At 32.5% G+C, this 24,513-nt stretch overlaps 1 protein-coding gene across 1 annotated transcript; it reads left to right on the top strand.

Annotated features, from left to right (window-relative positions):
* The first annotated feature begins 6,952 nt into the window (after positions 1-6,952).
* On the top strand, positions 6,953-23,714 carry LOC149422690 (pyrimidodiazepine synthase-like). Its single transcript, XM_089633909.1, has 5 exons — positions 6,953-7,004; positions 11,792-11,959; positions 16,909-17,066; positions 20,052-20,300; positions 23,465-23,714. The coding sequence occupies exons 1-5, from the start codon at positions 6,980-6,982 to the stop codon at positions 23,588-23,590; spliced, it is 726 nt and encodes a 241-aa protein (XP_089490035.1). The 5' UTR covers positions 6,953-6,979; the 3' UTR covers positions 23,591-23,714.
* The last annotated feature ends 799 nt before the right edge of the window (positions 23,715-24,513 follow it).

Genomic DNA, 24,513 nt, shown 5'->3' with positions numbered 1-24,513 from the left:
TGGGCGTACTGTACAGGGCCCGCAGATACTTTAATAGTACACAACTGCTGACCCTGAACAAATCGCAAGTACGCCCTACTGTCGAATTTGGCAGCCATCTCTGGTCCGGAGCCCCAAAATATCTGAAAAAAACCCTTGACACTGTGCGGAAACGGGCGGTCCGTTTGATAGATTCCCCCAATCTTAACAAACGGACTGCAATCTTTAGAGCACAGGCGTCAGGTGGGTATGCTGTCCTTGTTCTATCGGTATTACAATGGAAGATGCTCTGAGGAACTAGCGTCATTGATCCCTTCGGCACCGGTGCGTTGTCGGGATACACGCCAAACGCGCGCCCAACATTTGTACACGGTTGACATTTGTCACATGAGAACGGGTCGCTTCTACGATTCGTTCTTGGGTTCAACAGCTCGGCTGTGGAACGAACTTCCGGCCTCTGTGTTTCCTCCCTCCTACAACTTGGGATTCTTCAAGACCATGTTCACTCCTTCCTCTCCACAAGAAGACCCTCCACACGGCATCCCCAAAGATGACATAGGCCCTGAGGGAAATTATTTATTCTTCAGGGCCTCCTGTGTGGAGTTAATATAAAAAAAGTTTTTTTTTTTATTTGAAAGGGGACAACTAACATTACAGCCAATATTTTTTATTACATTTATTTATATTGTACCATTCTTTCTGAAGACTGAATTCAACCGCGCTACCAACATTGACAGATGCCGATCGATTAGGACCGACATTTATTTCGTATAATAACTGCCTTAATGTCATCCGATTAGAGAGAAATGCCTGTGTGTGCGTGATTAACACAAATAATTGATCGAATCATCATCGAAAACTAGTCTATCTGTCGACTTTCAGCTCGATCTGATGTTCGGATAAGTAGGTCAAGTACAACCTTATATTTGCATTATCTTACAATGCGTTCATAAGTGCATCAAAAGAAAAAGCCGCCCATGAAGATACACTAGTGCACTATATTTATTATCTACACTTATTTACTCAGTTCAGTTGATTACATTGATTTTATGATTATTTTACTGCAGTTGATTTTAAAATATTCAGATGACTTATTTATAAACAAACATTAAAAAGTACTTTTATTGAACTTGCAAAATCATAAAATAGCAAAAACTTTACTTTTATAAACGTGTAATTAAGTATTTTGTCTGCATTTCTATTTAAATACATCTAGTTGTTTTTTTTAAATTTTGTGTTCGTTGACGAATCTTAGAAGCTGAAATTAAACCACTTTCTGACATTAAATCAAACTTAAACTCTGCATATAGACTCGTTGTCAATGTCAACACATTCTGTCAAATTTTGGTGTCAATCACGACACACGCGAGAACATAAACGAATTTCTCTAAACTCGAAAATTTCAACAGGTATATAAAATAAATGTTGGTCTTTAACTGTATTTTAACCGGTTGATTTTTTAAGAGCGGACTTAATTGGTTCCATGATAACTCCACCCAGTGACAATTCAACACACCTTCAAAAAGTGATATAAAGTCATTAGATCTAATATTATTATAATACATTAGAAACGATGATAAAAAATTTACCAAACCTAACCTAACCTACTTAACCCAGTTAATAAAATTTTTGTTTCATCACTTTCCATGCCTTTATATAACTTTTTAAAGATGTGATTAATTATCATTTTGATGATTTGTCCAGTCACCGACTTAATTATAGATGTAATTCATCAATCGTAAATTTTATGGCCAAAGATATTATTATATTTATTATATAAGTACATTTTTGTTTATTTGTTACAATATATGATCAAATATTTCAAGACTCCTCTTCCATAGAAGCATTAGCTTGTGGCTGGAAGAGGAGTGTACATTGTTTTATTACAATAAGTAAGTAATTAAAAAAAAATGATTTTAAACTTATTTGAAGTGAGTTATTCTTAAGATTAATTCAATTGGAAACATTTTTATTTTTTGTAAGTTTGTCTTTAAAATATTTTTTTTATATTTACAAAAGATTTCATATTCCTGTTTTGTTTTCGTCGTTACCTCCTCAAACTCTTACGCCAGTTATTATTTTTTTATAAAACGACATGCATACAAATATTATTTGCAGGTTGAGAACTTCACAAGGGGCACATAAATACTAGTCACGTTTTTGTATAATAGTACGGTTACAATAATAAGTACCAACACGTTGATCAAGTCCATTGAATGACGATTCATCGAAAATGTCTTGTTTCTAATGAAATATAGGTAATTATTGCATTTAATGGGTTGTAAATTGTAAATGGTAAACAGATATTACCAATTACGGAGAAACGAGCATATGCCTAAGTAAGACCTTAAAGATCTTTAAAAGACCTGATAAGCGTTGAAAACTGCTTAAAAAAAAACAATTTAAAAAAGGCCGACTAAACTATTTTTGTATACTTTATAAAGATCTATTAAGTTTTGCAACAAATTTTTCCCATATTTTTGACAGCTACCTTTATATTTAATCACAAAGTTTCTTAAGAAATTGGTTTGTAACCTAGATATGTTTATCCGAGACACTATCTAAGTTAAAAACCAATTTCATCATAAACTTTGTGATCATTTAAAAAAGAAGCCGTTACAAATATGTGAAAAAATTGTTGCAAGATGATATTGTTAATTTTCAATCTGATATATGACGTTAAATAAATAAGTCCTAATGGTCGAGTGGTTTAAGACGCTGTACCAGTAAGACAAGAGCTACTGGTTTCAATTCCTAGTTGTGACCGTTATCCATTAATTTTATTTGTCTATCTGTATATTTTTCTATGAAGAGCCTATACTCATTTTGGTTGAAAATATTAACAATTTTTTTAAGTATTTATTGAAAACCTTTATAATAATAACATCAAATCGCAGTTCAATGAAGTCGGGACATTGTTGCTTACGATGACTGTTCAGATTCCATAATCACGTTTTAATGAGTTTTATCTGTAATACGATCAATGATAAAATGCATTTTATTTACACTAAAAAAATCCTTGTCTTTCTAATTATTGACATTTGCTACCTATTACACTGATGAGATGATGATGATACGATAGTAAAATGATTGACATTTAGGATGTCATTGCTGATTTCTCTTGATTTACATCAGTAAATTTGATAACTATTTCTACTTCAAATTTGATTAAGTCATCAAAATGACATAAACTGTCAACTTCTGTAATCTCTATTTTAAAATCGTTATCATAGCTAGACCAAGCAGATCTATTTGGTATACGTGTATAAATGTCCACATAAACCAATACTCTACACGAATCAATAGTGCCACGCTTACGGTCGGTAAACCGAAGAATTAGCACTGATGAGCAGGACCGATGTTCTCCAGCGAATCGCGTACCGATGTCCTACAGCTCTTCATTCACACACCTACATATTACCGTAGGCAACTGACGTACGCAAACGACGTACGCGTGGCACTATGCTCAATGCATAATATTGAGCATGTGCTCGTTTCAAAGTAAATGGAACACCGGTGACGAAGTAAGTACCTATTCAAGTTATATAAATATGCTGGTTGTGTGTTGCCTCGCTCATGCAAACTCCACGAGAATAACATAATATAATTTAAAAAAAACATTACATAGCAAAATCATAAAAATTATATTTTAAGCTAATAAGTAATGTACCAAAGATTTGTTTTTATTTAGGTAGCTACCTAAATAAATCAACAATATTTTTATTATCTACCTTACAATACTTACTTATCTACTGACATATTCACGCAGATTACCTGCATATTCAGTTATATTTAAAACTAGACTAACGCTTCCATGAAAAAGTAGTAAAAACACATTATATAGAAAAAATAATTTAAATACTATTTTAAATATGTACTTATCTTAATTAATTAATAAAAACATAATAATCCTAACCCTCAGGTCCCTGGCATATTGACTATTATTTCATAAAGATGCTGTCGTTGAATTTGTGTGTAAAATAATAATATCCAAATAAATGGGATATTTCTGAATATATCCGAAAACAAAAACTGTTTTAGAAAAAACGGTTACAAATTGTATTATTAGAAATAAATATATTATTTTTGAAACATTAGAATTCTGAATTCAAACACGAAAATAATTTCAAAATGACTCACATTGGCGAACTAAAATAACTGACAAAAAAAACACACATATCTTACTAGACAAATGTATTATAAACATTACAGTCACTCACTTTTTGAAAATTTTATTTAAAAATACTTAATTTAAAATTCACAGAGATTCATAACTTTTTCTCAAATTATAATTATTCCGTGTTTAACTTATATATTCGAATATAAAGCTTGGTGTTTTCTCTTTCTAACAAAGTTAAGTTCATATTTCTATGAAGGTAATGTAGACACAAAGATTTCCATGAAGCGATTTGAGCTGTTCCAAAAACCGAACAAATTATGAAAATATTTTTTTTAAATTAAGAGGTACTCGCCTCGATAGTATTATAATACAATATTAAAGGAATTTGGTACGAATAACTAGCTCGCAAGGAAGATTTTCTAAAAATTTTACTTATTCTGTTGAGTAAATGTGAATTGTTAGAAAACAAACAAAAAAAAAGATATTTCTGTGAAAAAAAGTATTGACCAATGTACTTGAAAATAGAATCAGCTTTCTAATAATGCATATTGCAAGATTTTTTGGGTGTCCAACCAATTTATACAATAACAAATCTTTCTTAGGGTTTTCTGTTTATTATTTAACCCAAATGTAGAGCTACGAGTACAATAAACGGCTTATCCTCATACTATCTGATGTTAACTAGTGTAGTATAGTGGATGTGAATAAAATTTCAATTATCAATATGCTGTTGCTGTAAGTCAAACCTGAACGAGACCGGAGATTTATCTGAGAAGCTATTTCCTTTGTGGTTCTTTTTAGTAGTGATTGGTATAAAAGGATGCATCTGGAATTATTTTCCTTTACTCTAAATAACATCACATTATCATTATTTTTCAAATCAGCTGATTTGCGTAAAACAATATATCTTGAATAATTTCACTTTACTCAAACATAATATCACATTTTCATCATTTTTCAAAGCAGTTGATTTACGTAAAACGATACATCTTGAATTATTTCTCTTTAATCAAACATAACATCATATTTTCATCATTTTTCAAAACAGTTGATTTACGTAAAACGATATGAATTATTTCTCTTTACTCAAACATAACATTACATTTTCATCATTTTTCAAAGCAGTTGATTTACGTAAAACGATATGAATTATTTCTCTTTACTCAAACATAACATCACATTTTCATCATTTTTCAAAGCAGTTTATTTGCGTAAAACGATATATGTTGAATTACTTTCCTTTTCTCTAACGTAATATCACTTTGTTATTTTAAACGTATCTGAAATTCGCTTTTAGAAAGTAACACCGATAATTCCCTTTACTCAAATGAAGATATAATCTAATCTGATAGATCGGTATACTTAGTACCATTTGAGCAAACATTCGAGATATACCCCTTTACCCAAGAGCCACGGAGTTCTTTTAAAGGTAGACTTTTTTTATTTTCACGACATAATTAATGAATTAAAGTAAAATTACTTTTTTAACACCACTTCATTCGATGCAGAACGCTAAAGTTAAATATGGATTAATTGGTAGAGGGATTAGAGGGCGAGGCGGTGGCAAACCCAATTTGTAGAAGTATTAATGAAGAAGTGGAAGGGGTGGCGATATTAATAAAGGATTAAAATATTAAATGCAGGTTACAAGGTTTCGCAGATATTTTAGATATATTAGAGAATAGAAAATTGTCAATATTGTAACAGTCCTCCATTGAATATTTTCCAACCTAATCATTTTTCTTCTTCTAACCACTATGTAATTCTTAAATTACCTCCCTCCACTCCTACCCCTTCCACTTTTTCATCAACTATTCTTCTGTCGATTTGGGTTTGCCCACCATGCAGCTCCCCCTTCAATGTTAATATACATTTACTTTTAGTATCCGACTCATCCTGATGAAGAAAACATTGTTCTCGAAACATCCCAACTCAAACGTGTGAATTAATTTCTGTATTGAGTTGGGTAGTCTTGTTAAAAAAATTCAAACTTCTGTAATAATCTCTAAGAACAATATATTTTTTTAAATCTATTTAATACTGAAATATTAAGTAACCTTTATGAAGTAGATTCTGTACATTTTAAAGTGGCGCAAACAAAGTAATTTAAGAAACAACTTTTTATTTTTAAAGTTTATACCCATCAATGTAATATATCATTGAAGAAGAAGATAATTTTACTAAATTTTAACGAAATATGAAACAGAACAAGACACAGAAAAATAAAAAGATATCGGTCACAACTAGGAATTGAACCCAGGATTTCTTGTCTTACCGTGACGATTACGATTCGTTCTTAGGTTCAACAGCTCGGCTGTGGAACGAACTGCCGGCCTCTGTATTTCCTCCCTCCTACAACTTGGGACTCTTCAAGACCCACAAAAAGACCCTCCACACAGCATCCCCAAAGATGACATAGGCCCTGAGGGAAATCATTTTCTTCGGGGCCTCCTGTGTGGAGTTATATAAAAAAAAGAAGTCTTAAACCACAAATCATTTAATCATAAAACCTTTCAACTTAAAGTAAAACGTGCGTAAGTTAGTACCTACATCTATGACCTATGATAACCTAGAATATTATTTCATATATTGCTTTCAAAATTGCCAAGATTCCATAATTGAGAAGATTATGATAAATATTACGTAGAAACATTGTCTAGAAATATGGAAGAAATTACTTCCCTATAGGTAACGGACTTGTCATCGCGCGATAGATGCGTAGTGACCCGATAACGGATAATGTCACACCGAATCGAGATAATAAAATTATAGTTGTGACGTTTGGTAATTATTGATTAATCGATAAGATCGATTAGGCGATATCAACACTGATTTGTTCTTCATTAGAGTGAATACCGTGACTGAAGCTAAACGTTAAAGATGAGTTCTTACCACCTTGGAAAAGGTAAAAAATATTATTATTTCATCAAGAATACTAATTACTAATACAGTTTTCTGTGCTTCCTACGTAACTCTGATTAAGTGAACTCAATGTTTTTCTTCAATTTAAGTGTCAATTTTAAAATTTAAAATGAGTGTGTGAAGAATTCAGACAAGCCATAAAGTACCTACCTGTAGTGTAATATTTTTGCAGAAAATTATTTCTATTGTCTTTTTCAAAATTAAGGCTCATTTTTCAAGAATCCTGATTTTTGCTGGGTCAATTTATCCCGTGATTTTTCATGAGTCTGCGCTAGTAATTTTATAATCGCACTTATTTTGACATATGATATTTTCTCACATTACAATGATACATTTTTGGGGTACTATGCACTTGCGAGCTAGGTACCTGCTTCTTTAGCCAACGTTTTGGACATCAATACAGTATCCATCCTCAGGGTGATTCTGATGATTATTGAAATACTAGACACCACACGAGTGTTGTACAACTTGATTGGTGGTGTGTGTACTTGTGTACTGTCCTTGTCAATATTTGTCTAAAAATAAATTAATATTTAAAATTGAGCATGTGTTGATTATGTACTAATTTTATTAATTTACGTCTTATATTAAGATGCTCGTCTTAATTATGTGCTCTTCACAATTTTTCTAAGTATGTCATAGAATTTTCTTTCTCAAAATAATTATGGAATACCTAAACAAATTGTTGTTTGTCTTGAATTATGCACAAAAAATTACTTGCACCTAAAAAAGTGTCAGCTTTGGTATTAATGCGAATAAAAACTTTTATTTTTTTCTGTTTTCGCAAATTTTTGTAGTGGAATTTCATTTTGAAATGAATTTGTCATGAAAAATACCTGTTATGGAAAAGATTCGTTCCGAAATTCTGTGAAGATTTTACTAAAATTACGGAAAGTCTCAGTTAGAGAAAGGGGATTTTATTTAATATAAAAAATTGCCCAAAAATGTCACTACACAAATACAGTAAAATAACAATAAAAGTTACAAGACTGTATGTAACATGCTCTCTATTAAGTCGATATGCTATGTATTATTTTCTCGAAAGAACTCAACGAAAGTTCCCGATTCGATGTAACGGTGAAAGGTCACAAACTTGACTGAAATATTTAATGTTTGAAAATCTATTTTTACTCTTTTGAGTTGGCAATGTTCTTTACACAAAGTTGAACAATTATTGGACAGTTCCTACGAACCGAAAGTTTGCAGTCAAGGTTCGGACACAAAGAATGAAGTTAAAACTTGTAGTCAAAGATATACTGACTGCGAACACCGCGAACAGATAGATTATCCCTAGAAATATTATCTAAAAAATGATGTCGCAAATTTTATAAAAACCACTCTATAAATATTAATGCCCCCAAAGACCCGGGCAGACCAGTGAAATCGACTCTGTTAAAAAAATTCAGAATTGGAAACTGAAATTTCTAGGACTAAAACTATCAGCAAAAAAAACCCTGAACATTAATTTTTCAACTCGCTATCTGAACCGAGATTATCTTAAAAATTAACATGTATTTTTAATAGCATTTAGAAAATGACACTAAATTCACTATCTGACATTATTAGTCGATTAAAACTGTCGAAAAATAACACAAAAATTAGTAAATATATTGAATTATACTAATATAATTGTGCAATAACCAGTAGAATGGCAATTATGAACAAAATCACTATCATTTTGCCCTATAACTCACGCGCACGGCGCATCCGTCAGTCTGGCAAAATGCAATGTTGCCAGTTCTTTCGCAGCACAGTTAAAGACATTTTTTATTAGTAATAATTTGCAATTGAAATTATACAGTCTTTATTGAATGTGTTACAAAAACAGCGTTTAATGGTTGGATTTTTTTCTTTTATTAGTAAGGCTGAAAGTGTTCTAGGACCGTATGTTATATACAGGGATCATCAGATAATTAATCAATCGATCATCAGAAGTACCTATGGAAAAATTGAACTTATTTCGGGATCACCAGCACAACACATTTTCATAGGTGTATATTATTAGTGATTGTCGAGAACGTCTCAAATGTCTTTAATTTTTATCCGTGAAATAATAATATATCTATTAAAAATACATTGCTTACCAATCGATGAAACACTGTTCTGGGTTCTACTTTTGTGTTGCAAGTACTTAGTCCTGCTTACCTAAAAATAAATACAATCAATTATAACATTGACAGGTTAAATAAATTAATAGAAAAAACGAATTAAATTATTTGGTATTGCATTCATAAAAGATATCAATGAATTTCCTTGTCAATTAATCGCAATAATCTCTTGGATTAGATTTCAAAATTCATGGCTTAAAAGCCAGGTATGAATATTATTAATTCATTTTAAGAACTTTATTTTGCTGTCGATCAATCTGAAAGGATTATAAATACCTTATCGGGCTTGCGAAAGAGCTATTTTAAAAAATGAAACGTTGATGAAATTATCACGTTTGCCAATAATAGCGATTGGATAAATAGATATTATTTTCGGGTTGTTTCACAATATTCAATTTTTTCTCACCTCTTATCTTTTTTCCACACCACTTCCCTTCCCCTTTTGTCCTTATTAAAGCAACATAAGACTCTAATAACGGAGGTTTGCTCGACGCTCACATTTGAATCATTTCTGATGAACAATTTACCAAATTCTGAAATGTTTCTAGAAGAATCCCCACGGATGTAAGATATATATTTAAGATTGATAAAAACGGGAGCTTACCATAAAAATATTTTATGTTAAACGGTTTGAATATTTTGTAATACATTTTCAACTGTAAAATTAGCAGAAAGCAGCAAACTTTATTTTTCTAGACGATGAATTAGTAACTTCCCGAGGGATAATAATAGTAATAATAATATTTGGATGATTTTCATTGCGTCATTTTTGTGCAAAATTATCTTAAGGGATAGAAAATCTGAGATTTTAGTAATACGCTCATCAGAAATTATTAAAATAAGCCCAACAGAAAGACCGATTTTTTAGGCCTGCTAGGGCAAAGTCGATCGTAGCTTTTTACACGACTTCATAACTTATGTCGTTAAGATTCCCATTTTATTTTAGAGATTTGATAGGGCAATTTTAACCGCACGTCTGTCCAGTACATAAGGGCCGCGCTTCGCATATTTTTGTGCACGACTGCTTCACTCCTAATAATTAAAGGGTTAAGAATCTGGCTATAGTTTAGGGTATTGTCTCGTCTTAATTACATTTATATTGGTGATGTGCTGTGCCTGTCTCACTACGAACTCATGTGATAAGAACAGACGTAGTTTATAACTAGGGTTCCAACCAAAGATATTAGAAGAACGAGATGTGCTATGCGCAGTTCGTACTGAGTGGAATTGTTTTGCCGAGTGTCGCCGGTTTTGTTCACCAATACTACTGCACACCTTCGCTTGCGCTAAGGTATCCGCACTAATACATAGAACAGATTTCTGTGCGTACACGTCCCGATACCGTTAAAAGTACCCTAATTAGGTAGTACTCCGGCTACGGTCCGGCGGCCAACATAGCATATCTCGTTCTTCTAATATCTTTGGTTCCAACGTATCAAATAAAAAAATATGTGTGTCATAATTCCACTGCCTCCGGAAATCTTTTTTAATACTCAAATAAAACGATTCACTATTGCACAATTCTAAATTTACAACTTTTTAGTAAAGTAGTTGTAGAATTTTTCTTTATTCTATTAATATTTTGAAGCAATATTGACACTTACGCTGTCTCGCGTAAGTGTCAGTATTGCTTCAAGTAAGGTAAAAAGTACAAGTGGAAATGGTATGTTTCACCAAATAAGTCAGTTATTGGTTAATGTTCGATTTATGTCGTTATTGCACCAAACAAGTAACAAGAGTAAAACTGTTTATTTCTAAGTATGCATGGTTCTTGCAGAATTTATGTGAGAATAATGCAGTTATAAAAACGCATTTGTTGTACCTAACAGAAAATTAAAAACACCTACTCAGTCCAAAAATACATTACATTACAAAATTATGGAATTCCTGATATAAAAGTACATTTTCTTCAAGCGCGGAACTAACCTTTGATTGGTATTGACAGTCGGAAAAATGATTCTACAAGGTTTTCCAATAAGAGGTGTTATTTTAAATAGCCCGCTATTTCGGTAGATGTTACTTTTCAAGCTGTCATTTTTTAACATTTGACAAGTAAAAACTACGCCATTTATAAAAATGGAACGATACACGCTTCAACAACGCATTAAAATTCACTTGAATGAATCAAATGCAAATCATCTTGAGTGATGAGACCCATTTCCACCTCGGTGGCTTCGTCAACAAGCAAAATTGTCGCATCTGGGGCTCGGAAAACCCAAGAATTATTGTTGAAAAGCCTCTCTATCTCCAAGGTGTGACTTTTTGGTGCGGTTTATGGTCCAGTGGAGTCATTGGACCTTATTTTTTTGAAAATGAGACTGGAGCAACAGTTACGGTGAATGGATCGCTATCGAGAGATGATTAATGATTTTTATGGCCGGAATTGGATGGTATTTATTTGGACAACGTTAAATTTCAACAAAAAGGCGCTACGTGCCACACAAACAACGAAACCATTGATTTTTTACGATTGAATATCAAAATAACACCTCTTATTGGAAACCCCTGTACTATTGAATACATTATCTTGTGAAATATCGTATTATTATTTAGCTATGTATAATGAATGGTTATTATTGGTTATAATTACTGAAAATATACATTAAAATTAAATAAATATGTAATGTAATATGTTTAAAGGGTTTAATTTTGTTTCCACCAGGTTCGCAACTCCCTCCGTTCAATGGAAAGCTGCGCGTGTACAGCATGCGTTTCTGCCCGTATGCGCAGCGCGCTATCCTCGTGCTCAACGCCAAGAAGATACCTTATGAAGTGGTCAACGTCAACATCATCGATAAGCCTGAGTGGCTCACTAGCAAGAGCCCTCTCGGTAAATATTATATTTAACCACAACCGTCAGTTAACAAGTATCTGTCTTCACAAGGCCGACTAGAGTACAAGTCTAATTCCGGTTAAGGATAAGATAAGATAAGGAATATTGTCTAAATAAACAGTTAGCAGTACACAATTGAGTGTTGGTACCTACCCTGATTTACGGAAGTAAGGCATGAAACTGACAGAGAAAGTATGAAAGTAGACTGAATGCTGTAGAAATGAGATCCCTGAGGCGTATGTGCGGTAAAACCATGTATGATCGTGTGAGAAATGTGGAGAAAAGTGCAAGGCTGATGTAAGCGTACTGAGTAAGATTAAGAAAGGGACGCTCAGAAGGTTTGGGCATGAAGAACGAATGAGCGAAGAAAGGAGTGTAAGGATAATATAAGTCAGGGAGGCTCAAGGAATACAAGGCACGATCAAGTGAATCAGGTACTTGAGTAGGGCCATGTCAAGAGTCAGAATATTAGAAAAGTATGTAAGTGTGTGCCAATACCGAGTAGTTTGGCGGTCCGTCCCTCGATGGTTAGTTAGTTTATAAGGAATATTACGATTAATCTTTAAAAAAACGACCAATCATGGTTGATGACGAAGTCTTAATTTTGAGGTTAAGGACAATAAATTCCTTTAAGTAGGACCGGAATCGCCTCCGTGTGGCTGCCCATTACGAAGTCAGTACTGTCGGTTAGTAAGCTTCACCCTTTAAAATGTGTTTGTTTATTTAGTATGCTTGCGGTAAAACGGCACACAAATCAGAAACAACGAGTATCAACAATAATCGCCGCGCCGTCATTTGCAAACTGTCGTTGCTCGATGACTCTGAACGTGACGCTTCAAAAACCTTCGTGCGCTAAGTACTGTAGTCGGCATTGCTCTTTCTAGCGCGATGAATCAATCAGCAAACAAATCTTAGTAGCTACCTAATAAAGGATGAATTAAAAGAACCGAATGCCGACAATTTGGCTAAAATTTTTAGAAAGGAATGGTGTTAGGTATGGAACTAGCAGCGGAGAGTCGACAAAATAGACTGAATACAGAAGAATAGAATATAACTGAGCGGTATGTGTGGTAAAACCTCACATACCGCTTTCAATTTGCGAGGCGAGTACGGGTAACGCCGCACAGTGTTTCGTTTCATACAAGCTAGACGGAAAAAAAACTCTTTTATAATTATAAAGTGTTTGAAACCCTCTTGTAGGGAGTATTTAATCTGAATGTATTGAAATTTTGGGTTGAAAGTGATTAATTTAATTTATTTCTAAAAAAAAAAAAAAACGGAAAAAAATCTTTTAAATAATTAATAACAGTATTAATACCGTATTTGAGGTTTTTAAAGAAAAAAAAATTAACAAGTTAAAAATATGTCTATTTTGAGAATAATAAATATGCAAAAGCACAGTCAAAAATATAATAAAAATCACAAAAAAATTGCGAAAGTATAAATAAATGATAAAAAATAATCAAAACAATCATTATTTCTAATCTAGGAAAACAATTTTAGTCATATTTAGCAACAGAACTTAATAAAAACAAGCATTAGTTGCAGAAAGTACAGTCAGAAAATAAAATAATAATATCAAAAGTTATGCAAGAACAGTAACGAAACAAAAAATGATTACTTATCTAATAAAGTGCTATCTGAGTCATTTGCGGCGAGAGAAATTAACTGCACATAAACATCTTTAATTTTTTTAGAGTACAGAACCAATAGATTTGTGAGAAAGTGCTTAAACATAATGCTTATTGAAACTAGATGCTATCTAAGTTATGTTCAGAGGAGTCATCAGAATAATGTTCAGAGAAATCATTAGATCGCAAACATTGTGTTCTTGACTCGGAATTGGGTGGAACAAGTAAATTTAACACTTCAGAGCTCGATTTTTTTCTTGGAACCTCTCTAAAACTATTTATTATTGGATCTGATGTAATTAATAGCATGGTTAACATATCTCTGTTTGTTGATGTTCGGTCGATTTTTCTGGTGTGCAATTACCTAAATCTTCTACAGTCTTTATTTCACGCCTCTCCTGACAGCTGCCCAATAGGTACAATGCACTAACTAATCACATCAAATGAATGGTATAATAGTTTATGAACAGTTGTTGGCATGGTATACCAATCATATAGGTTAAGATATAACTCCTTAGTGTCATGCACATACTGTTCAAAATGTTCGATGTTAATGCTATACCCAGAAGCTATTGTACTCAAAATTATGCAAAACTTCTTGATGAACCCCGCATCTACACCCGTTATCTCGGCACTCTTTTCGTGCTCTCGAAAAAACCAGTGTTTGTGTTGCCAAACCCAGGTTTTGGCTTATCTACAATTAATCCCATTTCACTTTTAAACCGTCCCTGTAATTCTTTTTTTCTAGTACTTAAAATTAGTTTATTTGCATCCCCTCTGACTTGCCAGAGTTGTATTCGGTAAGCGATATGCAAAAAACATTCAAAAGTTTTTATCCAGGCATGCAATTTAGATAAGCCGAAGGAATAAAATTCTTGTCGTGGAACTCTATTGATAACCGTAGTATTCATTTCACTGGGTTTTGCACCACAAATATAACACGACATAGTCGACTTGTTTCCAGTCATTACATTGAAAATTTTGCCATCTACCATAGTTAATAACATTTTAAATTTTACATTCAAATCTACATCTTCAATGTTAATTCTAAAATTTATCAAATCCGAGAAGCTGCGATCCACTTTTTGGTTATATTCAAAGATATTAACTGTACTTGGCTTTTCAATTTTTTTCACTGCATGCACTGAGATTTTGACGTTCAAATTTACTTAAAATAGGATTACATATTCCCTGAAACCTTTCGTTCTTGGGTAAACTTCTCCACGTCTCGAACAATTCCTGCCTGGAAATCTGGTATGTGGTGCCTGTGAAATGACAAATTATGATTGGTGAGCATTAATGAGCAAAAATACCGAAACTGATTTGAATAGAAAATGAATTGTTCAATCTACAAAAAAAAATTACGGAACCTTATTGATACTTTATCCGAAAAAAATTCTCGAGAAGTTGGAAATTGAATATTTTTAAACCACAAAAAAATACACAAGTTAAACATTATTTTAAAAAAAAACTGTAATGTTTTATATTAAAATTTTACAATCATAACATACTACGTACCTTCCAAAGTAGTTTCCATTTTTTTTAGAACCAAAACACATTATTTTAAGCACATAAAAAACCTTACAGCTCGCGCAACAAGATACGAATAAAAGCAACTGATAATTCATTATTTAATTTACCTAACTTTGGGGCTCTGGTGTGAGTCAACCCGTGCATTAATTACCCCAATTACAAAAGCATTTGTCACACTAACTACCTGTAAATACCCCCATGACGTCATTTTTCAAGAATTCCAAAGTGACTTTTTTCCGTCTAGCTGTATGAAACAAAACACAGTGCGCCGCCCCGGGAACCATTCATTGGATAACCAACAACTCTGTCATATGTCATCCAAAGTGGATCTCTACGTTTGGTGACTAAACAGGGGTGTCCGGGCTCACGGGGTATGGTTTTTCGGGGACTAATGACCTCTAGAGCAGGACTCTCAGATCTTCGTCTTGCACAGCAATGGGAGGGATGGATTCATACATCCGTCACTCTTGGACACACTGACACCCATATTCCTACACAACCCTTAGATCTGTTTCCCTCCTAGAACTTCCTCCCCTTCCTTTCCTAAAAACACCCTCCATTCATCATCATCAATGACGACACAGGCCCTTAGGGCAATGATTTTCCTCAAGGCATGTGTCCAAAAAAATATGTTTCCCAAAAAGGAGAAGCGAAAATAATGTTAGATTTTAGCGTGATAAATATGAAAGAGATGTTTAGATAATGCTGACATGGACCTAGAGTAGATAGACTGAGACAGGAGTGTCAGGAGAATGTGTGACGAGTGGTTGGAATAATAAGCGTGAAAAGAATGAGACGACGCGAGGTGGATGAAAAAGAAGTGCCTACTGAAGCGTGAAAATTACGTGATCAGATTATACTTTTATTTATTTTTGTTTGAAAAAGCAAAAATCTTACAATCCTTTTACGTGTCAATGATGACATATTTATGATAAATGAACCAATTAACTCGTGTCTTAAGGCGAAGCTTAATGCAAAATCAATATTTTGATTAATATTTATAACAAATTGGTGTACATTATGAATACCAAAAAATATGCTTTAGATAAATTGAAGGATTTCCTATCGTTTCGCTTGAATAGATTACAAATAAAAAAATAAATAACTCAATAAAAATATAAATAAACACTACTAAAAAAAAATCAATTTGAACGCGTAAAGAATACAGTATTATAGCTAAGATTATCTGTGACAGTTTCACTTGATCAACTTTTTTGCTTTCTTATAAAATTATTTACAAACTAAATAAAAACCAGTTTTGTGCTTGAAATCGAACGTTTCTAGACTGCGTTTGTCATTGGCGTTGTCATTTGTCATGAAATTGTGAGGTGCCGAGTTGATTAAATTGAATTCAATTTATGAAGTGTTTTAACTGTCAAAGCGTCGTGTATGAATGTATTTATTTATCAGTTATTTGATCTCAAAGGCATAAACAAATTTGTTTACCGAATCAATCAAGAGAAAGGGTTATGAATCTTTTGTCAAAGCAATAATATGTTCGTCATCGTTAATACTAAACTTATTCAAAAGCCTGAAACAACCTGCTAACTTGGTACATACCTGTGTATTACACCTGTGCACAGAAAAGCAATGAAGTTAGATATCAATTAATTTATAAATACTGCTGTCTCTAATGAAGAGATATGCAAACACATAACACATAATTGAAAACTTATTTGACATTCCTTTCCAGGAGTAAATTCAATTCAGCATTAGAATTTAATTTGATTCTTTGTGAAATTAATGCACGACGTTGTTAATTGGAATATTTATGTGTCCCAGGAAAAGTTCCCGCTCTCGAGATCCTAGAGAACGTCTGCCTTTACGAGAGTCTGATCACGTGTGAATACCTCGATGATAAATACCCTCTCCCGCCGCTGGTGTCCTCGGATCCTTTAAGAAAAGCGCAAGACAAGCTGATTGTGGAAAACTTTAATACGGTAAACATCACACTTATTTTTTTTAAATATTTTCCGACTTTATGTCCGGGTTAAATCTTCCCCACAGGAAAAACTAAACGCTTCCACACACTTTTCCACAAATGATCATCTATTCAATCCACATTATGCAAGTACATTATATAAGCATTAGGTATAAATACAAAACAATTAAAGAACAACACGTCAAATCACCAGAGATCAAATGGGAAAATAATTCACCGACTCCAAATATTTCAGATGGTTCGGCTCTGTAGAACTTCTAATTGGACATATAAATCCTACTGATCCCTCAATATAAATATATATAAAAATCTTTCCTAATCCTACATGTATTTAAAATGACTGATTTTTGCATTTTTATATGTAAATTCTTTGACAGATCTGATACGCCTAAATTTTGAATGAGAGAGCTAGGTATAATGCCAGAACCCCAAATAACAAATGGTAATATTTTTATAGTCTGAGAATGCCAAATTTTTTTAATGTCATTTATTATTATTTGCATTGGCACTATTATAATTTAAAATAATCAACCATTAGTTTTAACCACTTTTATTATTTGAAAACAACAGATATGTTTCTTAAGCAATGCATGCAATGCTTTTTCATCATTTACTTGTATTATAATTATATTGAATGAAGATAAATAACTTCACGAATATATCCAATAGGTGAGAAATAGACTATATTCTCATCATCGTCTATTACTTTCCCTAAGGACCCAAGAGTGTTACATTACGGTAGATAAATATTTTTACATTTTTAAGATATACATTTTTGTAGATATACATTTTTAACCTGCCGGTCAAAAACGAAAACAATTTTTTTAATCTGGACATTTGCATAAAAGTGTTTTAAGTAAAACTAAAGGTACCTTCTACGAACCTTAACTAAATATGGGTTTCAACCATAGACATTCAAATTGATAGGCAAGCCAATTACGGAAAGGTGAACAAACTAACTTTAGTAGAGGTGGGCGGGAGGCGGTGTGACCGTCCCACTTTTAGTGATTTGTCAATAAATGAATCTGACATTATACAGGCAACTCTCATTGTAATATCCGATAGCATAAAATAAAATCTGCTTAAAAATTACCAGACTTTTATACAACGGCGCGCAAATTGCTGACTGTGTAAAAACATACATCCTAAATCAGGTAAACAAAAGTTTGGGCTTGTTCCCACAATTTTATATTTTGCTACACAATTTAGTTAGACACCTTTACAAATGTTTTATAGTAATAATAACCCACATTACTCAATTTTTGCGTTACTACTCCAGGCGATTCGTTTAAGAACGAACATTCAAATCCTGCGCAAAAAAGTCCCACAATAGACAGTGCTGCGAACCTTTACCTTACTATAAAAAATTTTGCTTTTCTGCGCATGGTCTGGTTATTTCAATGTGCGCTCTTCGGCGGTCAACCTATGAACGATTTAATAGTTTATTCAAAGCATTTTCGAAGTCTCCAGGTGCCAATAATATAGTCACGTGGTTTGCCTTCAGCTCGTAGAAATAATACCCGGATTTCATGGTAGGGCAAGTCCATCAAGTTGAATGTATATGCTCTCAAATTTTTAATTAATTTTGGAATACGATTTTCTGCAGCGCGCTATTTGACAGAATTACGTCAAAGGAAATTCGGCATTAAAAACATATTATGTTGTTCACCTTTCTTATCAGATTATTTCCTGTAAGATAGCATTGACAGGTATTAATTTTATCTTTTTTGTATCTTATGATAAAATATTAGTAAAATAACTAGCTACACAAGTTTAAAAAAATGCGTAATTCAAAAGATAACTTTTCTGATTTTTCAGATAATTTTCAAATAACTTCAGATAATTCGTTTATAATTCACCTATTTTTATATTTTTACACGCTTGCAAATATTGCTTTAAAAAATTAACATACTAAAAAAACTTGACCAAATTTATAATTCACATAAATAATCATGTAGAATGTGACCTTAGAACGGGGTACCCCCAGTAAGGTGACATTCTTTTGATCGTTTAAAAATTATTTAAAAAAAGGTTTATCTGAAATTATTTATAAATTGATTGATATACTCTATATATATAACATTAAATTTTTTTGAAGTAATCAAAAACTTGAGGTGTGACATTAAACTATATTAAATGAAAAACACAGTTTGTATCTGCTTATAAATCGACCCATTTGAACCATGCAAAAAATGGTTGGATGTCATGTATTGATTCATTAAAATACTTCGACTTTTTCGTGAATAAATCGTGATGCAATTTCACCACGAGCTTCAAATGTAATTGAAATACCTAAAATTTTCCTGACAGACCTTAAATTATATTAATTATTCATTTATTTTATAGCTGATTATATGTTTTACATAATTAGGTATGTGAAACAAAGTCATGTTAATAAATAAAACAAATAAGTTAAAATCCTCGAAAGCTTTTATTGTGGTGAAATCCCATTCTTAAAACTCCTTTATAACTTTCTTGCACTGCAAAAAAATTAAAGAAAATGTTTAAGGTGTAAAACACCGTAAAAAACTACTAATGATGGCATAAATTGTAACTGATTAAATTCCTTGATTTGAAATCAGAAAAACGACGGTTGTCACATAATTGCTTGTTCTTCAGGTTGTTAAATCTGAAACATTATTTTTGGTCATTCCGATACCAGAATTGAAAAGCTGGTTCGGCCTCCAAGCTCTGGAAGTAATTGGGTGCATACAGTAAAGTTATATTTTCCTTCATTATTTATTTTTCCTTTTATATAGCATCCCAGTTGTATTTTATGTTTTATATAGCATCCCAGCTGTATTGTACGTTTTATATAGCATCCCAGCTGTATTGTACGTTTTATATAGCATCCCAGCTGTTTTGTACGTTTTATATAGCATCCCAGCTGTAGTGTACGTTTTATATAGAATCCTAACGGTATACCCTATCCATCAATCATGGTTAATCTTTTGATAGATTCTTATAATTGAATTTGTTTCAGGTAATATCCAGTTTCTACAAAGGCCTGTTGAGCCCCGACGAAGTGGACGATGCAACAATCAATAGTTTTTTCAAGGGACTCGACGTTCTTCAGAAAGAAATTATTACAAGATGTTCGGAAACAAAGTTCTTGGGAGGTAAACACCCAGGAATGGTGGACTTCATGATATGGCCATGGTGCGAGCGATTCAATAGTTTGGAAAAATTGGATTATCGTTTCGGAATCAACAAATCAGAGTACCAAAGTTTTGTAAGTACATAATAAGTTATTGGCATAGTTAAATTTACACCGCCTTGGACGTCCATACCGTGAAACCTTTGGGAGTAATTCATAAGAGTCTAAGTAAAAAATCCTAATAAAGTTTTCCAAACAAAGCAAATTTAATTTAAAACTCCTCCAGCATTTTAGGGTCATATATGACCGGGCGTCCATATTTTATAAAAGTATTTTTATATTTTTGAAGTGAAACTTCTTTACGCGCGTTATGCAATTTCGAGGACCGGAGTAAAACCAACTCATGACCGTCATCAAAAACCGTGATCATTTCGCTATAGGAGCCTAGTCAATATTATATACCTACTTTCGGTCGCTCTTCAAACTCAGCTTCGCGGTCTAGAGGCGAAGCGCCCGATTGTCGTCGTGAAGAACCGAGGTTCGATCCCCGCTTTTACTATTTTTTTTTCTTTTTTGATTTTTTTAATAATAATTTTTTTTAAAGTGATAAAATGCTGTCGTGCTGCGACTTTTAGATATTTTGACTATATGATATTTAGGTCGAATACTTAATAACCGCGGTCTAGAAGCAGAGCGTTCGACACTCGTTATGCAGGACCCGGGTTTGAATCCCATATTTTTATAACTTTTAAATTTTTTTTATCAACGATTTGTAATAATGTAGTAAAAAATTAGATAAATTTGTTAATTTAAATTTAATTTACTTTACTGTACCTATATGATATTTTGGTCGAAATATAGCTTACAAATCGAGCCGGTAGAGTCGCTCGGTATTTTGATTGATTATTTTTATTTATCAACGATTTTTAATAATGTAGTAAACAATTACATAAATTTGTTAATTTACCTTTACTTTAATTTACGGTACCTATATGATATTTTGGTCTAAATATAGCTTACAAATCGAGCCGGTAGAGTCGCTCGGTATTTTGAATTATTTTTATTTTGAATCATTAAAATTACTAATCAAGGCCGATAACGCCGCGTCGCGCAAAATATCTCTCCTCGCGGTGTAGAGGCAGAGCGTTCGACACTCTTTATGCAGGACCCGGGTTCGAATCCCATATTTTTATAACTTTTAATTTTTTTTATCACATGCTACTTATAAATTTGTCAATAGACAGAAAAAAGAGAGAATGAAATGAAAAGAGAGAGAGAAGAATACTAAAAGTTTCACTTCCGTCGTGCGTAGGCTTGCCACACACTGTATTTTTTTTCTATCAAGCGCCCCTGAGGTGATATCTCACAAAAACGGCGCTATACAAATCATCCAATAAATAAATTCGGAAATACGTAATTTTTTTGATCTGAGAAATAAAAATAATAATTCTTTCCAGTTTGCCTCCAATAAAATCCTGAAAAACAGCCAAAATTAAGAATATATATTTTGGAAACAATTGGTTTAACTTTAAAAATTATCTACCTATTATTTTTTTTATTTTATGAACAAGGTACAGTTTACAAGGTAAAGTGAAGCTACAGTTTTCTTACAAATTCACCAAACAAAACGAATTTGTTTTCGAAATAACGAGTTCTTTTTTACGATTTGAATAAAACCGTTTTCACGTTCGATATTAAAATTGTATTATAGAAAATGTAGTAATGTTTATTTTAAATACGTACACTAGAAAGATAATTTTATCTTGCTTATAAAACAGTATTTCTTTAAACGGAAAATTAGAACAATAATATGTATATATCGCATTTCAAATACACAAAACATTGCAAGCTGAACAAAAGTGTTCAAAGTACTGAAGAGTTAACTAATTCGAATCAAAATGATACAAAAGTTCCATGTAACAAAACCACATTCGGACAAAGAAACTGCATTAATTTTGCAAAACACAACTTGGCGACATCCTTTCACCAGATACAAAACAAATAGAAAAATAAGTTTAATTAGTAAAAATCAAGAAGAAAATCTGGCTGAAAGAAATCAATGAAAAAACTAAAATAAAAATTGCTCACAAACTATACTTTATGGTTTCCGAAATTAGGATATGTTGTGAGGCTGAAGGTAGCAGGGAGGGGAAAGGAATGGGAAGAGGAAGGTAGGGAAGTAACTTGCTATTTAAATCTGGTCACCAAACACGGCCAAAGCCATTTTTAGCAACGTTTCAATTCTGAATGGTGGTCTTACACCAGGGCAATACTGAAAGTATCTTCCACTCTGAAACGTGCCGTAAATAAACTGTATTTTATTTTAAATGGGTAATTTGTGAAATAACAGAAATTAAATTTACTGGCGAACGCCAGGATTTCAACGCGTAAACTTCCGCTTGCTAGTCTAAAGCCTTACCCCTCAACCACGGACGCCGTCAAACGACATAAAATTTCACCTCAGCACAATTCTAGCGAGGAATAATAAGAAATAAAATTCTACACTTTAATTCACCATAATATTTTGTATTTTAAAAGTTTTGAATAGCCACTAAAATAAATTAATTAATTTTAAAAATTACAAAAAAATACAAATTAAAATTGTCCAGTGTAGTCGTAGTTTTACTTCGTTATAATGCACGTGTTCGGATAACATCGAAAAGGCGTTAAGTAACAGCTGTTATCCATTCTGAAATAATCTAATTAAATCCACTTATCATTTAAAAGATAAATAAAAGAGAATAAATGCAAAATCAATATAATTTATCTTCAATAGAAAAGCTGACCTGGTAATACTTATATTTAGAATTGAAACTTTCCTTATAATATTAGACTTATTTTCCTTCCATGCATCAGAAAACGTGACACGACATAATTAATAATGACTCAAAAATGAATCACGATAATATTTTGGGCAGTGAAAATCATATCATATCTCAAATCATCACTTGTCTATTTAACAAGAAAAATTATAGTAGGTACTATTTTTTAAATTGAGTGTCCTCCATTAGTAACTAAGGACAATTCATGAATATCAAGCAGGACCGTTCTATGGACACTTCTATAGGTTATTCTAACAAGGGAAGCAACTCGAACTGATCATTCGAGTACAGCCGACATGTTGTCTCTGTCATGTGACATAACTACCGCCATCTATGGAAATATCTTAAAACTACATAAGCTGAATAATAATAACTTAGATCTACGCACTTTACCGACATCTGGTGGGCATTATTGAAACTACAACCAAACAACAACACCACATTTATTATAATAATTATTGTTTTACATGATTTCAGAACACGTGGATGGAGGACATGAAAAAGATCCCAGCAGTGAGAGCACACTACCTAGACCCGGCCACACACTCGCAATTCTATGAAATGGTCAAGAAGAAGGAAGTTGATCACGATTTCCTTCTATAATATACCATAAATATTTGAAAACTTTTTTTTAATTAAGTCGATTAGTACCGATATCTGCTATGTTTTGTTAATAATGTAATATAAATACAAGGATCCTCAAATAATAGAAGATTTTTTAAAATAAAAAGTGGTTGTTAAAATGTTTTATTCTTTTAAGCTTCACGCTAAATTATTATTTAGTTATTAGTTTAAACAGATAACAAAAAGGAAAATTTAACCTTGCCGGGGTAGCACGTTATAATATATTGTATATAATAAAATCTATTTGGTTAGAACATTTTTTAAGTGATATTTGAATATGTTTTAAAGTACATATGTAGATGTAAGTCAGCAGTTATTAGCCTTGTTTGTATCTCACTAGGTATAAGTCTTAGATGTAAGTCGCATTTGTTTTAAGTCAGTAGTTATAAGCCTTAGTCGTAAGTTATTATGAATCCTAGTCGTAAGCCCGCTGTGTTTATTACTTAATACTTATATTTGTACAGTGTCCTTGAAATGTTTTTTTTCTAGTTTTTGCGGTGCTAGTTAAATCAGCTAAATATCAATTATTGAGAAGTGAGAATTCCTAAGATTAATGTAATTTTTTAAATGAGGATTGAACGGGGACAACAGGAACTAACATCTGAGCTGAATCCCGATTGGGTAGGACCGACATTTATTTCGTATATTAACTGCTGTAATGTAATCCAATTTTAGAGAAATACGTTAGAATGCATTGTCATTGACAACGAGTCTACCTGCTCAGTTTCAGCTCGAACGGGTATCAGAAAGTGGGTTAATTTCCACTTCCAAGACTTGCATTTATTCATTCGCGAAAACAAAAGAGAGATTCAAATAGATGTATTTACAAGAAAATAGAATTATGTAATACACTTAAGATCATAAAAAGTATGGTAGATGATGAACAGAAAATAAGAAAATTA

This window comes from Hesperophylax consimilis, chromosome 7, assembly GCF_061612785.1.
Source record: "Hesperophylax consimilis isolate HC1 chromosome 7, BYU_Hcon_1.0, whole genome shotgun sequence".
NCBI classification, from domain to species: domain Eukaryota; kingdom Metazoa; phylum Arthropoda; class Insecta; order Trichoptera; family Limnephilidae; genus Hesperophylax; species Hesperophylax consimilis.
This window is presented reverse-complemented; position numbering and strand designations above follow the sequence as displayed.

What these genes read in the sequence shown, in the direction of transcription:
- LOC149422690 (XM_089633909.1), top strand. Translation starts at nt 6,980, where the DNA reads ATGAGTTCTTACCACCTTGGAAAAG. An exon ending in TTCTTACCACCTTGGAAAAG is followed by an intron (nt 7,005 to 11,791) that starts GTAAAAAATATT and finishes TGTTTCCACCAG; the next exon opens with GTTCGCAACTCCCTCCGTTC. An exon ending in AATCAGAGTACCAAAGTTTT is followed by an intron (nt 20,301 to 23,464) that starts GTAAGTACATAA and finishes ACATGATTTCAG; the next exon opens with AACACGTGGATGGAGGACAT.